The sequence below is a fragment of the Onychomys torridus genome, chromosome 22, assembly GCF_903995425.1.
Source record: "Onychomys torridus chromosome 22, mOncTor1.1, whole genome shotgun sequence".
Classification (NCBI taxonomy): Eukaryota; Metazoa; Chordata; class Mammalia; order Rodentia; family Cricetidae; genus Onychomys; species Onychomys torridus.
The window spans coordinates 13,921,575-13,938,310 of NC_050464.1; the positions used below are offsets into that span (position 1 = coordinate 13,921,575).

General features: G+C 37.8%; 1 protein-coding gene and 1 pseudogene across 1 annotated transcript in view; both read left to right on the forward strand.

The window, feature by feature from the left end:
- The window catches only part of LOC118572620, a 21,497-nt pseudogene extending 10,698 nt beyond the window's left edge, over positions 1-10,799 (forward strand).
- A 4,893-nt stretch (positions 10,800-15,692) lies between these two features.
- The window catches only part of LOC118572621 (cytochrome P450 3A13-like), a 46,783-nt gene continuing 45,739 nt past the window's right edge, over positions 15,693-16,736 (forward strand). Inside the window, exon 1 of the mRNA XM_036172346.1 lies at positions 15,693-15,763. Coding sequence (XP_036028239.1) covers positions 15,693-15,763 — 71 coding nt within the window. The remainder of the gene's footprint in view (positions 15,764-16,736) is intronic.

Consider the following 16,736-nt stretch of genomic DNA (forward strand, 5'->3'; position numbering starts at 1 on the left):
AAGAATATTCCATGGTCATTTTCCCTTTGGTAACTTCAGCTGTCTTCCTGCTCTGTACTTGAGTAAAGCTGATTGACTTTGTTTTTATGATAGGCAACCTGTAGACATCTGGCAATCTTTAACAAATTCTAACTACCTACAAGGTAGCCTTTCTCAAACTGTGAGATAACCTGTTTGCACCTTCTTTGGCTGATATAGAATTACTATTCTGTTGGAGGGCCCTCTCTTTTACAAACTGACAAAAATGCAATTTAAAAAGTTAATCAAAATTAGTGAAAATTCCCTTTTTAGCACCATCTTAAAATTTTAGAATAGATAGAGAGGATTAAGGCCATAGTGGTTCCCCAAATCCTTCCCTCTATCATGAACCCTTGAGTATCAGATTTGAAAGTAAATGCATTGCAATAGTATTACCATGTACCAAAACTACTCATGGTTTTCATTCCAGTTTCACAAAATGAAAATTAATATTATATTACCTTTTAAAATCTGCTTGCTATGTGTTCACAAGTAAGCTTTACAAATTTCAAACTTCTAATTTTCAGTTTAAATTTAGACCCATAAGAAGACAACCATCACAATTTTGTCTCAGGCCTTTTACAGATTCGGTGCTTCATGAGTATGTGGAAGTATGAATAGATTGAAGCATGATTTTATGTTCTGTATATGCAATTCAAGATTTTTCATGTTTGTCTTAGTTGAGTTTTCTATTGTAAGGAAGAGATACCATAACTATGGCAGCTCCTACAAAGGAAAACATTTTTATTGAGGTGACACCTTGCAGTTTCAGAGGTTTAGTCCATTATCATGATAAGGAGCACAGTGGCCTGCATGCAGACATGATATTGGGGAATTCTTTATCTGAAGTGGCCTGAGACACTGGGCCTGGGTTGAACATTTCAGAACTCAAGGCCTACCTCCTTAGTGACACATTTCTGTAAGACAACATCTACTCCAACAGGAATACACCACACATCCTAATAGTGCCATAGCAGGATGTCAACATGTAGAAGATTGCAAACAGATCCATATCTGTTGCCGTGCCCAAAGCTCAAGTACAGTGGATCAAAGACCTCAATATAAAACCAGTTACACTGGCCCTTATAGAAGAGAAAGTAGGAAATAGTCTTTAAAACATTGCCACAGGAGACCACTTCCTAAATGTAACACCAATAGCATAGATACTGAGAGCAATCATTTATAAATGAGACCTCTTGAAACTGAGAAGCTTCTGTAATGCAAAGTACACAGTAAATAAGACAAAACAATAGCTTACAGAATGGCAAAAGATTTTCACCAGTCCCACATCTGACACAAGGCTGATCTCCAAAATATGCAAAGAACTCAAGAAACTGGATATCAAAATAATGAACATTGCCATTAAAATGGGCTATAGAGCTAAACACTGAATTCTAAAAAAAAAAAAAAAAAAAAGAAAAAAGAAAGAAACTCAAATGGTTGACAGAAATTTAAGAAATTCCTCAGAATCATTAATTATCAGGGAGATGCAAATCAAAACAACTCTGAGATACCATCTTACACCTGTCAGAATTGCTAAGATCAAAAGCACTGCAGACAGCTTATGTTGGAGAGGATGTGGAACAAGGGATACACTCCTCCACTGGTGGTGAGAGTGAAAACTGGTATGGCCGGTTTGGAAATCTGTATAGCAGTTCCTCAGAAAATTGGGAATCAATCTTCCTCAAGACCTACCTATACCACTCTTGGGCATACACCCAAGAAGACTCAATCATACCACAAGGACACATGCTCAACTATGTTCATAGCAGCATTATTTGTAATAGCCTCTTCTTCCTTTTCTTGACTCCTTGATAGCCTTGGTGGCATCTCTAGGCTAAAATATAGCTTTGCTGTATATTTAAAAATATTTTATGTGTATGGATGTTTTGACTGTATATATGTCTATGTACAGTATTCATGCCTGGTAAAGAAGAAGGGCAGAAGTTGGAGTTGGATCCCTGGAATAGTAGTAACAGATGGCTATGAACAGCCATGTGGGTACTAGAATGAAACCCAGTTCCTTAATCAGTGCTCCTAGCTGCTAAGCCATTTCCACAGACACAGTTTTTCTCATTCCTTTCCCTGTCTGGAAGATACAATTACAAATCCACTTTGAAGATTATCTGTGTGCATGCTGTTACAATGGGGGATGTGGTTACATGTTTACAAACTCTAACACTCTTATTTTCAGTTCAACTTTTACCACTGTGTCTTAGAAACAGAGATTTCTTTCTGTCCAGGTAATAGTTTTGTTAAGAGTCTAACACAAATTTTTAATGCACCCATATATTTTTGGGGGTTTGCATTTGAATACCTGAGAGATGGATAGCAGAATTGATCAGACCCCTTTTGATCTTGAAAATATTATATAGAGGATGTAAGAATATCATTGTTTCTAAGTACCCAATGATGTATAAAATCTGCTTATGGTGCAGTTAATGGGGACTGACATCCCATTATGTAGGCTGTTGCTTTGTCTTGTTGATCATGTCATTTACTCTACAAAAGTTTGTCAGTTTCAAGGTGTCCCATTGATTGATTGTTTCTCTCAGTGTCTGTGCTACTGGTGTTATATGTAGGAAGTGATCTCCTGTGAATGTGTTCAAAACTACTTCCTACTTTCTCTTCTATCAGGTTCAGAGTAACTGGATTTATGTTGAGGCTTTTTTGTTGTTGCTGTTTGTTTTTCGAGACATGGTTTCTCTGTGTAGCTTTGTGCCTTTCCTGGAACTCGCTTTGGAGACCAGGCTGGCCTCAAACTCACAGAGATCTGCCTGGCTCTGCCTCCCGAGTGCTGGGATTAAAGGCATGGGCCACCACTGCCCGGCTATGTTGAGGCTTTGATCCACTTGAACTTAAGTTTTGTGCACAGTGATGGATATGGATCTATTTGCAGCCTTCTACATGTTGACATTCAGTTATGCCAGCACCATTTGTTGAAGATGTTTTCTTTTGTAGGAACTTAAAAGTATAAACCTCCTTCTTAGACTGCTTTCACAGCATACCACAAGTTTTCCCAGTTTTTAAATTTATTTGTTTATTTTTATTTCATGTATATGGATATTTTATCTGCATTAATGTCTGTGTAACACATGTGTACATTGGCCACAGAACTTGGAGGTACAGATGAGTTAGAGCTTCCATGTGTGTGCTGGTAATTGAACCCATTTTCTCTGTAAGAGCAGCTAGTACTCTTAACCCCTGCATATATGTGCAATGTATTTTAAAGACTGATCAGCACAAATATTCTAAAAACTCAACCCAGGTCCACTGTAAGCAAACAGTAAATGCTTGCTCTTAATAGCCAAGCGGTGTCTTCATTCCTCAAGGACCAAAACTGCTATGAACTGAAACAGTGAAGCCTGTTTATTTTTTAGCCCCATTCCCTCAGAGAGAAAAGTCTTTTAAAGTCCTTTCATTCTAAGGGACTGCCTGTCTCTTATGACAAGACATTTTTCTTTAATGCAAGATTGTTCCTGTACCCATTATTTGCAAGGGTTATGGTTGTGTGTGTGTATGTTGTTCATATGTGTTTGTGTTGTGTTTGTGAGGAGATGTATGTACATATGTGTTGGCATGCGTTTGGATGCCCAAGGTTGGCATCAGGAATTTCCTTGTATCATTCTTCATTTCATCCACTTAGAGTCTTATCAGTTGAACTGAGAGCTTGTTCATACAGGGAAATCTAACTAGCTAATTTGCTCTGAAGATGCCCAGTCTCCACTTTTTTTTTTCAAGACAAGGTGTCTCTGTGTAGCTTTGTGCCTTTCCTTGAACTCACTTTGGAGACCAGGCTGGCCTCAAACTCACAGAGATCCGCTTGCCTCTGCCTCCAGAGTGCTGGGATTAAAGGTGTGTGCCACCACCATCCAGCCTCAGTCTCCACTATTAAGTGGTTAAATTGTTGATGGCTGTCAAGCCCACCCAACATTCTGGGTTTTCAATATCCGAACATGTGAAAAGTACTTTATGGATCTATCTCCCTAGCCTTTTCATCAATTTCACAAGTATGTGTGTTTAATTTTTTATTTGGTTTGATTTTATTTTACGCCAATGGGTGTTTTACCTCCATGCACATCTGTATACCACTTGAAGTTCTGTTGCCCATGTAGTGCAGGAAGAGTATTAAAACCTCTGGATATGGAGTTACAGATGGTTGTGAGCTGCCGTGTGCATCCTGGGAGTAGAACCTAGGTTCTTTAGAAAAGGACCCAGTGCTCTTAACCACTGAATCATCTTTGCAACCCCTGATCTGTCCTAGATTGGGCAATTGGGAATAATAATAACAGTTGCTGTTAAAAAGGTGTATACTTCTTTTGTGGAATTAGTTTGGTGTTCTCTTACTCCTCTCTTGCTTAATTTTCATCCATGTGTAGTTTATTCTTGCCTGTGATCTAATGGGTGTTTATATTTCTTTTCAATGCGAAAGGTACCTTCCAGAATCTCATGTAGTTGTAGCTTAGTGGGTATGAATTCATTGTTATGAATTTCTTTCCTTTTCTCTCTCTATTATGACAGAAAATCTTTGTTTGGTGTATTAGTCTTGTGTCCTAGTGTCTTTCAAAAGTTGAAATGCACAGTCCCAAACTTTTCTGTATTAAAATTTTCCCTTGAGAATTTTGCTCTTATCCAGAGTGTTGGTGCATAGCTTTAATTGAAGCACATGGGAGGCAGAAGCTAACACTGTTTGAGGCTAGATTGATCTACATAGAGAGTTCCATGCAAATAAGGGGCATGTAATGGTATTTATTTGTCTCAAAGTAAAGAGAGAAAGAGAGAGGCACTGAAAGGATAGCTCAGAAGTTAACAACATTTGCTCCTTTTTCAGAGGACCCTGGATTGTTTCCATGCATCCACACAGGTACAAGCCCAGTCCAGCTCTCTACTCATTGGAGTGTTGTAATTTTGCCATCTTGTGTTCAAACTCAAAGTCTGTCCTGATACATTTTATTGGCAAGGCTTTACACAAAGCCCTTTATTACACTGAATGTGTTCCCTTCAAGCATTTCAGTATTTCTTCACTGAATTCCTTTTAAACATATTTTTTTCAAAATTAATCTTTCTTTATTGAAGTTGCTTTGGTTACAGAAATGAGGAATGGAGTTGATGAATTATTTGTTTTATTTAATTGCTTTACACACAGAAAATAGCTGGATGGTTTCTGGGGTTTGGTATTTACTGTTTCTTTTTTTTCATTTTTTTATTATATGTGTGTTTGAATTTTACACATCAGCCGTGGGTTCCCGTCCTCACCCTTTCTGCCCCACTCCTACCTTTCCCCATCCCCTCCCCTCCATTCCCATCTCCTCCAGGACCAAGACTCCCCTGGGGATTCATTTAAACCTGGTGGATTCAGTACAGGCAGGTCCTGTCCCCTACTTCCAGACTGAGCATGTGTCCCTGTGTAAGCCCAAGGTTCCAAACAGCCAGCTCACTTTTTCACATTTTTTAATTTCACTTTTTCCTTTTCATTTAACTGTTTCTTCGCGTCATCATGAGATTTATAGGGGAGTTTCTTTTATCTTTACTTTTGTTGGCAATACATAAAATCATTCATTTGAGGTCTTAAGTATTTCATCTAATCCATTCTTATTGGAGGTCATTTTGGGGTTTGGATAATTTTTAGAGTAACTTTTTATAATATTTATTTATCCTCTGATCTTGTTTTCTATATTTTCACGGTGATGAAATGGCTATGTTGCAACACATCAGATGTATATGTAATACATTCCCTACATGAGCTCATGAGCCCAATTAATCCACATTCTTGTAAAGGTTACATGGTGAAAATGTTGGGTCTGTGAACACAATCTGTTTGTAATAACTTTTAATGACCTTAGAAGTACTCAGGAAGAGTGCAAGTAAACATGTCCTGAAATACTCTGACGCTTCAGGTTTTAATCTTCTGTGACCTGAAATTATGCAAGATTTCTGTTCGTAGAATTCAGATTTGTAAGCACTCTCCTCATTTCTTGGCTTTATGGCTTCATCATTTGCAAAAGCTTCTTCCAATGTGTCTGTTTTCACATGTTTAAAGTAAGAATGAAATTAATACGAGTTCCATAATTCCCACAGAGGTGAAGTATGGAACTCTTTTATTTCACTTTTCAATTGATAATTTTTTTATTATTTTAAAAATTATGCTTATGTGTCCATGTCTAGGTGCATGCACATGTATGCAGGTGTCCACAGAAACCAGAGTTTATGAATCTCCTTGATACTTGAGTTGGAGGTATTCATAAGCTACCTAATTTATAATATTAGGAACCAAACACTTTGCCGTTTACATGAGCAGAACACTCTCTTAACCAGTGACTAGCCCTTGTCCTTTCTTCTTTTTTTGTTTAATGTTCATACATACTATATAAAGTGTGTTGTTCAAACCCCCACCCCATTCTCTCACCTCTAGTTCTTCTACTATACTCTCCATAACTCCTCACTACTCATTTCATGTGCTTTGTTGTTGTTCAATGACCACTGATTCCATATAGGCCTGACTGTGCCCATGGTCATGAGACTATGTCTTGGAGCATGGGTAGCACTTTAGGTCTCTACATTTTTATATTATTATAAACCACTAAGTCTCAAAAATCACTAAGGAAAAGGACATAGAAATAGTGTAGAGCCAGAGAGAGCAATCATCTGCAGAGAAACAGACATGATAGTGCAGTTACAAACATGAGCTCTTGGGGACATAGGATCAAGCATGTTAACATCAAAACATGGTTGAGAAAAGTACACATGCAGTCCCATCTTTACCTGTATAGCCTTTGCAATTATGGTTGCTGTAGAAAAGAGTCTGTTTTCATCAGGAACTCTTTAAAGAGCTGGAAAAATAACTCAGGATGATCTGTGAAATGCTAGAAACAAGTTGGTAGAAGCTTGACCTGGAAAGAGACTCTGGGAAGCAGGGGTGAGTGAGCATTCATGATGTAATTTACATTTTCTCCTTTGCTACAAAATTGACAGAAGGTTTTATAATTTGGGGCTTGGAGAGAATGAATGTACTTTCTTATCATCATCACCCTCATCAATTAGATTTCTAGGAATTATCACTTTGTTCCTTTGAAACAGGCCAAGATGCAGACACTACATTAAGAAGACCTAAGCTGAGATGCCATTTTTCCACTCATCCTGTGTGGTTTTGGATGAAGAGCATATCTGAGGCTAGAGTGTGGAACTTCAATGCTAGCTATACTTGTACTTAGTGCTGTAGTTTTGGATCAGATAACTAATCTTTCTTAGACTTAATATACCAATGTTTAACAAAAGTTTTGAAAGATTATTAATCATTATTATTTTGGTTTTTCCAGACAGGGTTTCTCTGTGTAGTGTTGCTTTGGTGACCTAGATCTTACTCTGTAGATCAGGCTGGCCTTGAACTCACAGAGATCTGTCTAGTTCTGCTTCTTAAGTGCTGGAATTAAAGGCAACAATTGGGGGTATGTAGCTAAAAAAAAATGGGAAAATTTGGTGAATAGTTTTTGGTACTCTTTGGACTTAGTGATAATACTGATCATGTTGCTCAATATTAAACAGACTATGAATTCACTAGAGGTAAAGTAGGAAATACACATGAATTTTTCCAACATTCCAAAATAGAAGATGTTTCACTCCTTCAGCTACAGAAAATACATACTCTATGGATTATTGTGGAAAGGAAAAAAAGACACTGCAAAAGGATAAAAAGGAAATATGTTCACAAACATAACCTTATTTTTATTTTCTAAATAAGATTTATGTTTATTTTATGTGTATGAGTATTTTGCCTACATGTATGTGTGTGCACCACTTGTATGCTTGGTGCATGTGGAGGTCAGAAGAGGATGTCAGATCCACTGCACATGGTGTTATAGATGGTTGTGAGCCACTGTCTTATTCAGTGTCATATTGTTGTGAAGAGACACCATAACCAAGGCAATACTTACAAAGGAAAGCATTCCATTGGGAATTGCTTAACTTTTCAGAGGTATAGTCAATTATCATCATTCTGGGAAGCATAGAGGAATGCAAGCAGACATGGTAGCTGAGAGCTCTATGTCCTAATTTATAGGCACCAGGAAGAGAGAGTCACTGGGCTGGGCCTGGGCTTTTGAAACCCAAAGCCCACCCTCAGTGACAAACTTCCTACAACAATGGCAAATCTACTCCAGGAAGGTCACACCCCCAATCCTTCTAATGTAGTACTTATGGGAGACCATTTTCGGGTTTCCTAGTGGCTTTACCCAACAGGTTTGCATAGAGTGGATGATTGAACTATGGGCCTGAGTGCAGGTTTCTGAGATGGCCTACACTTGGCTGTGGTGTGGGGAGGTCTTTTTCTCTACCCCTTGGCATTCCTTTATATACCTTTCCACATAGACAGTCAGTGCCTCTTGGAATAGGTTCCAGTCCCTCTTAAGGTTATCCTGTATTTTTTAACCTCTATCTCCCACCTCTAAATCCTTCCAACTAATATTTCCTGCTGCTTCTACTAAAGAGCACACTGAGACAATGTGGGATTTGTGGGTAGCTCCTCCACAGAATGGAGCCATGAACAAGGACAAATACAATGAGAAAAAAATATAATAATATATTTTTATAATATTCAGAGTGCTTGGTGAAAGTAAGATTGGGAACTACCCATTGAAAGGCCAGTCCAGTGTTGTAGTGAAAGAAAAAAGTTAAGTAGAAAAGGGGACTTTTTCCTGAAGAGGATAGGGAAAAAAAAGACTGGAAAGATGATGCTGCACTGCAAAATTTTCTCTATCAATATTTTTGTTTTTCTGTCTCTCTCTCAATTTCTACCTATGTAAAATAAGAAAGGTAGAATGTAGAAATATAGTGCAGGAAGAACTTAGAAGTGTAAAGTAGCATACAAAAAAATTATTTAAGTTAAGTTAGGCAACTAGACAGAAAAACTAAGTCTTTAATTTAACTTTGGAGGCTATGAACACAAACTGGGAAAAATATCTATCTTCTTTGGGCAAAACTCTTCTTTGAGCTTATCAGATAGAAAGATTCCTGTGGGAAGTGTTTTGTCCCAAGCAGCAAGAGAAAATGATTCTCCCTGAGGCAAAAATATGGGGGTAATAAGCCAAGTTTGGAAGTTTTGGAAATGAACTTAATGATCTTCCTCTCTTGGAATAAAAAAAAATTGCTAAAATATCTCTCTAAAAAGCCTTAATCTTTATCTCTCAAACTAAAAGTTCTCTAAAAAAACTTTCATCTCTCTCTAAAAAGCCTTTCAGAACTTTCTCTCTGAGTTTATCTTTCTGTAAAAGACAAAAATAAGAATCACTTGGAGATATTAGTAAGGGATTTCACCTGTGACTCGCTCTAAGGGAAAACAATAAATCTCTTAGAACAACCAAACCTCTCTAAGTTCTGTCATTCTTTCAAGACAGAAAAATCCTCCCTGCAATGAGGGAGGCAGGGCTTGAGTTCCCAAAAACCTCTCTTCTAAGCTCTGTCTCTTCAAGCTAGTGAAAGGCAGTGTTCATAGTCCCCTGAGGTAATGCTTGGGAGAGTTCAGGCTTAGAGATGCAAAGAGCCAAGGAAGATCTCTCCCTAACAGGAGGGGTTGTTGGTCAGGAAAAGCAAACAAACAAACAAACAAAAAGCTGAGCTGAGGCATAGGGTGCTTTGTTTCTGAGTGAGCATCTATCAGAATGTAAAGGTCCCTCCTAATCGTCCTAACACAAAGATCCCCAAAAGTGATATAAACTCTCTGTTAGGCATTGTATCTTTACTTCTAACCAATAACAGAGAAACAACTAGCCAGTACATCCAAGTTTGAGTGCATTCTAGGCATACTAGGGTTCCTTCAGTTGTCAGTGGCTTCCTCCAGCATTCAGTTGAGGCAGACAGATCTTTCTCTGATGGGAGGGGTTGCAATAAAGCAGAATGGCATCTGCAGCTGCTCTGCCAAGTCAGGGACACTGTCTGGGGAAAGAGCCCACCCAGGGTAGAATGGCAAACTATGCAGGAGTAAAGCTCTTTTCTATCAGAGAAAGCACCTTTCTGGGAAAGCTTTCTGGAAAGAGGTGTGAAGCCCTAAAGGGTTATTGCCTTTGGCAACAAGCTCGGTCCAGAGAGAACACAGGCAAAGGAATGCAACCCCCTGGGGAACTGGGCCAAGTAAATGAAAGGTCTGATTAGGATAAATATACCTGTCCTAATGTGAGCTTAGGGCTAACAAAAAATCCTCCTTGATTAAAAAAAAAAAATCTGAAGCTTGATTCTTGAACAGAAATGGAGAAGAGACAAATTCCTTTCTGGAAGGTGCAAGACCTGGAAAAAGCTGCTAGAAATTGAAGAAGATTGGGGGCTGGGGAAAGCCCTACCTCCAGAGGTAGCTAGTAGAGGAACAGAGACACAGCCTGAAGTATCTGAAGTCTGGAGGGGAAGGAACAAGCAAAATGAGATTAAAGATCTATCAGTGAGAGTCTCTCTGAAAGAGCTGTGGGAAAGCCTTATTTTAAATGCTTTTGTTTTCCACTGACTGGCTAATAAAAATAAATGCACAGTGAACACAGGAAATTTTGGTATCAGGAGTGCACACCTTAATGCATGCTAAGGAGGCAGGTGTGATTCTGATCTTGGTCCTGTATAAAGATGAAAGTGAAATACCAGTTGAGTCCAGCTCAGGGAGAACAGAAACTTCCCAAAGTCCCATCGTTGAAAACGCAAAACAATTGGTTCAAATCTCCCATGCTGAAATCAGATATGAAAGCAAGCCAGTACAAGGGAACCAGAAGTTGACTCCCAAGCTCAAGAAGAACTCTGGAAAAAGATAGCTTGTAACAGTGTGCTGATATAAGAGAAATGCATTTTGGTAAAGGTTGTTTTTCCAATAAAGATGGCGATATTGCCTGGAAACACATTTTTCAGCTTGGAATGATGCCCTTGGGAAACTAAAAATACAGCTTTTAAAAGATTAAGAAGGAGCAAAATCATCTCAGAGTTTGTTGAATGTCAGTTCCAATGAAAAATTGAAAGTATATGAACTTTGGAGCTTCCTTTGAGAAGATACCTTATTTTCCATAATAGCTGTGCAGGGAGTTTGTTACAGTAGTTGGATAATGAGAAGCTACTTATAAGAGCAATCAAGCCACTTTAAAATTCTTAAGAAAGCAAAGGAAAGAAGTCCATACACTGAATACTGCAGAAACTTATGGGCAAATAAAAAGGTTCTTTGCCTCTTCAACAAACAGCCTGTTAACAAATGATCCCTTTGCAACTCTAATAGGAAGATAAGGAAACAGACATTAAAAAATAAATGACTGCTTTATAGATGGGGGTCAAACTTAAAAAAAATCTACTTGTCTTACAAAATAAAATCTTGCTTCATTTGAAAGTTCCCTACAAGGAAACAATGTTAAATTAGAATGTTTGCTTAGTGAATGTACTGATGTTTGTGAGAACTGTCTGAATTAAGTAAATCATGGTTAGAGCATATCCCAGCTGCTAACAATAATATCGGGGTTTGAGAAGCTAATGAAGGATATGTTTCATGAAAGAACATTTATGTTCTTGACTCCTTTGAATAGTAGCAGTTTTGATGAACAAATAATCTCACTAAGAAATATGGGGCTAATAAAAATCTATCAGAAACACCAGCATTGTTAAAGAACTCATGGCAAATACAGCTTTAAAAATTCATTAATAAGAGGGTAAATTGTCTCAGAGTTTGGTGATGAGTGTGGAACATTCCTCTGAATGTTAGCTCTAATAACGCTGCTCTAGAGGAACTGGAGTAATAAGCAGCTAAATCAATTTTACTGATATTGAGGTTCCATCTTGCAGCATGGGGATAATAGGAGTATACGAGGCCTCCAGACTGCTGAGGAGTTTGTAATGAAGTTACAGTGATGTTTTTGGTACACAGAGGAAGCTGCTGAAAGCTTTAGGTCTGGAACCCCACTCCAACTTAGATAATTACTTCTGTTGGGAAATTGTCTGTTGAGTTGCCAGCTAAGCAACACAGAAACAGAATATTCATTACAAGATTTCTCTTCTCTTTTCATTTTTTTAGGGGGTTGCTGTAAAGTGAGATAGCTCTTGATAGATTTTTTTAAAAGAGATATCAAATGCATAAGATCAGAATTCACTAAATCCCAAAGGTAAGAGAGAGCCATTAAAGAATCAGACTCTTAGCTGGGCATTGGTGGCACACACCTTTAATCCCAGCACTCTGGAGGCAGAGCCAGGTGGATCTCTATGAGTTTGAGGCCAGCCTGGTCTACCAAGTGAGTTCCAGGAAAGGCGCAAAGCTACACAGAGAAACCCTGTCTCGAAAAACCAAAAAAAAAAAAAAAAAAAAAAAAAAAAAGCATCAGACTCTTCTTTGGAACTCTCAAGAACTTTCAGAATGATATCAAAACTGACTATAAACTCTGACCTTAACTATAAACTTTGAACTTTAGAAATGATTTGGAGACAGGACCTGCCTGTACTGAATCTACCAGGTTTAAATGAATCCCCAGGCGTGCCTTAATCCTGGAGGACATGGGAATGGAGGGGAGGGGCTGGGGTGAAGGTGGGGACAGGGGTGGGAGGGGGGAGGACAGGGTATCCCATGGCTGATGTGTAAAATTAAAACACAAATATAATACACTTTAATAAAAGGAGAAGGAAAAACATGAGTTAAAACTAGAAAAAGATTTTGGGTATGGATTTCATCATATTGGAAGGCTGGTAACACAATTTATTATTTGAATTTTGGGACTTAAGAAATGAAATGAACAACAGTGATTCCAATACAACAGGACAATTTTGAATTTACTTATGGTGATGAACTAGGAACTGTTTAAATGAAGAAACTTATTTTTTCTACCTAGTTTCAAGATGCAATTTTGTATATGCATATATACTTTATTAACTGTAGTGATTCATGAATTGTTTTGTGTTAAAAATAAAACTGTTTTATGAAACTATAAAAATGAAATTACTTATGGAACTAGTTTTGTGTTACAAATGGAACTGTTGAAATGAAGACATTTGGGGTTTTTCTAACTACATTTGAGATTTTGTTTAAAAAATTGTATAAAAAGGGGGAGTTGTGAGTGAATTAAGGTTGAATGCATGTGTGGGAATTATAATGGTGTATAGTAATGGTCATGATATTATGTTAACCTATTGATATTAATGAACCCTGGTTTGGTGAAGTTAAGGAAATATTTAAGTTTGATGTGAATACATCAGAAGTTTTTCCTAAATTAGCAAGAAATTCCAATGGTTCTGTTCAGAGTTTGCTTTATGTAGTAAGATTGAGAGAATTGTAACTATAACAATATTTATGTTAACCTGTTATTGTTAATTATGAAACTAAGGGGGTCTTTAGGTTTGCAATTGCATTAAAAGTTTTTGGTTTAAAAAGGGCTGGATGCAGCTAACACTGCTGTAGTCATCTTAGACCATTTCAAAAAAGAAACGTTGTCCTTGTCTTCCTTTACTCCTATATTAGAAGGTGTGACAGCCATTGAGAGTACTATGAGCTCTTAATGAGGAGTTGTTTTTTATACATTAAGAAAGGGGGATCTCAGGGAGCCCGTTTCAGGTTTCCTAGTGGCTTTACTCAGCAGGTCAGCATAGAGGGGATGATTGGACCATGGGCCTGAGTGCAGGTTTCTGAGATGGTCTGCACTTGGCTGTGTCTTTTTCTCCACCCCTTGGCATTCCTTTATATACCCTAGGGTAGAGACAGTCAGGGCCTGTTGGAATAGGTTCCAGGCCCTCTTGAGGCTATCCTATATTTTTTAATCTTTATCTCCATTCTCTATTTCATCTAACTAATATTTCCTGCTGCTCCTTATCATTAGCACTCTGGGGAAATATGGTGTGGTGGGTAGCCCCTCCACAAGCACCACCCCCTAATGACCAATCATCCAAATATATGATCCTTTGGGACCATTCCTACTCAAAACAACATAGCCACTATGTAGGTGGTAGGAACCTAACTGGGTCCTCTGCAAGAGCAGAAGGAATTCTTAACCATGGACTCATCTCTCCAACCTGTCTTGTGTGATTCTTAAAAACTTACTTGTGGGAGCTCTCTAATCAAGATTGTAGTGTAGATCACAAGAGACAGTGTCAAAGACTACAGAGTGATATATGTCACATCATATTTTTATGGTAGGTATTTTCTGAGTGTGCATTCAGGGTCAGTAAACCCATCCATTAGGTCATCCACATAGAGCATAACCTTTAGTGGACCATTAGAAAGTCATTTGTAAACTAAACAGTCTTTTCAACTCATTTTAACCAACCAATTGGGATGTCCAATCTCATACAGTCTATGTATTGATAGAATATTATATAATTTACATTCTTATTTTCTCTTGCCTTCAAAGAGATTGAACTTTTTTGGAACTGACAGCTAAGTTAATAATGTACCTTGAGATCACTTAAGATTTACAGTGATACTCTACTATATATTCACTGATTATTTAACCTGCCATTAAGACAACACTGTCACAACCACTTTCACTTACCTTCGATTTCCCATATAATCAGGCTTTACAAAATAAGCTAATGTACAATTTTAATCTTAAATTTTATATCCTTCCAATGCCCCGATTCAGTAATGCATGTATGTGTATGTGTGTTGCAGTAATCATTTGCTGAAAGCAGCAGAAGCAACCCTATACCTAAATATCGACCATTAATGTTCCAAATACAACACAGATATAGCTTGGTATACTTTCAGTATTTTTTTGGTATTTTCAGTGTTTGTTGAGGTCAGTAATTATTTCCTCCCCTCCATAAAACACTGCTAAAGATTTCTGTAAAGAATCACCCATCCATTACCAATGCCATGCTTTCTGTGCTGTCCAATAAATACAGAGCTTAGTCCTTTCTTAGTGACACATAAACCAGCAGTAGGTACACAAAGATTCACAGGTATAGATGACCAAAATACCATCACATACCACAGAGAGAGGGAAGGCACAGGGGAAGAATTCAAGCTTAGGCTTGTGACACTAACACATTTTGGAGTCTATGGGTGTATATTTAATGCATTTAACTGACATTAGGAGTATGAAAATAATAGTGAGCAGTGCCCATTAATAATAACAGTGTGTAAGGGAAATATATACAGAAACCATGAATGAAGCAAAAATGACACTGAAAGGAATGCATGGGAAACTTCAGTTTACCTGGGGATGACATGATTTATTTATTTTTTGTCAACTTTGTTGTTAAATGCAATGTTTCATCTTCTAGGGTATAGACAGGGTTCCACAGAGACAAACATGCATGTGTAAATATTTATAAATGAAGCTGATGTGCAAATATTTAATGTGTTTTGCAATACAGACAGCCACATAAATGAAAAGGAAATTTAGTGTCAATCACTCTATTGCATTTCTGACAAACATCTATGACCTCTGGTCCTACCAAGGACATTGAATTTGTTATTTATTAATTTCCTACCCCTAGAAAGAAGTCCAAATGCATTTTAACATGAACTATTATGAACCATCAACTGAAGATGTCACTCTTATTCTCCATACCCATGGAAGATACACAGTTGGTCTTTCTACTGGCAGTAGTGACTGCTCCACCCCCTTTCCTAGCACATAAATACTGCAGATTGGCTTCATGAATTCACACCTGACTCAGAAGGTGAACTCAAGTCCTCACGTACTAGGAAAATTCAGAGAGAGATTTCTTGAAGGAAAAGAGCAATGGACTTGATTCCAAACTTTTCCATGGAAGCATGGACACTTCTGGCTACATTTCTGATACTCATCTACCTGTAAGTAAATAGTAGGATGCCTCACCATTGTGGCCTTAGAAATAGGATGATTCTCAGGCCATTTTTCACTGTCAGAAAACTAGAAGATATAATCCAATGGAAATTCATAGATCCATAGCTGAATACATTTCTAATATAACCTAAACCATTTACTTCACTGCCCCTTTCAGCCAAATGTTTTAACTACTGTTAAAATTCCAACATTGTGACACAATCTGGAGCAGGGTTAAAATGATTATAGTCTGCTATTTCTCTTTCTCTCTCTCTCTCTCTCTCTCTCTCTCTCTCTCTCTCTCTCTCTTTACTGTCATTAGTCTGTCACATTGGTATAGGAAGGTGTGCAGAATATTGAACTCAAAATGAGGGAAACTACACCTGACATGTAAATTAGACTCAGGTTTGTCTGTCCAGAGAGTGTTGTCACACAGATTGTTAGATTACTGACAGTAACCTAAGTGCCAGTGACATATCATCTAAGTACAGAAATCTTTCTTTGTGCTATCTAGGGTCTAGGAAGAAACAGGACAGAGAAGTGATGCTTTGTGGAGTTCATTGCCTCATGAGTTCATGGATCACACTTTGAGCTATTTGAGTTTTCTGGGAAAGATGGGAGCAAATATCCCTTGACCTCAGTAGGGCACAATGACAGATCAATGTAGCCATTCCTCCAAAGTCCACCTCTGAGAGACATGAGTTTATGAAGTTATCACAGGAGTTTGATTGAAAAGTTACTTGCAGGAGCATGAATGACTCAAAGGAAATTGCAGCATCAAAACCCCATACCTGAACATAGGACTCCCAAAATTGGTATCTTAAAAAATATATTTTTATATTGCCCTTATGAATGTTTTGCATGAATGTATGTATGTGTATCACATGTATGTCTGATGCCCATGTAAGTTAAAACAAGGCATTGGATTCTCAGGTACTGGAATTATAAACTATTATTAGCTGTCATTTGGGGGCTAGGAAA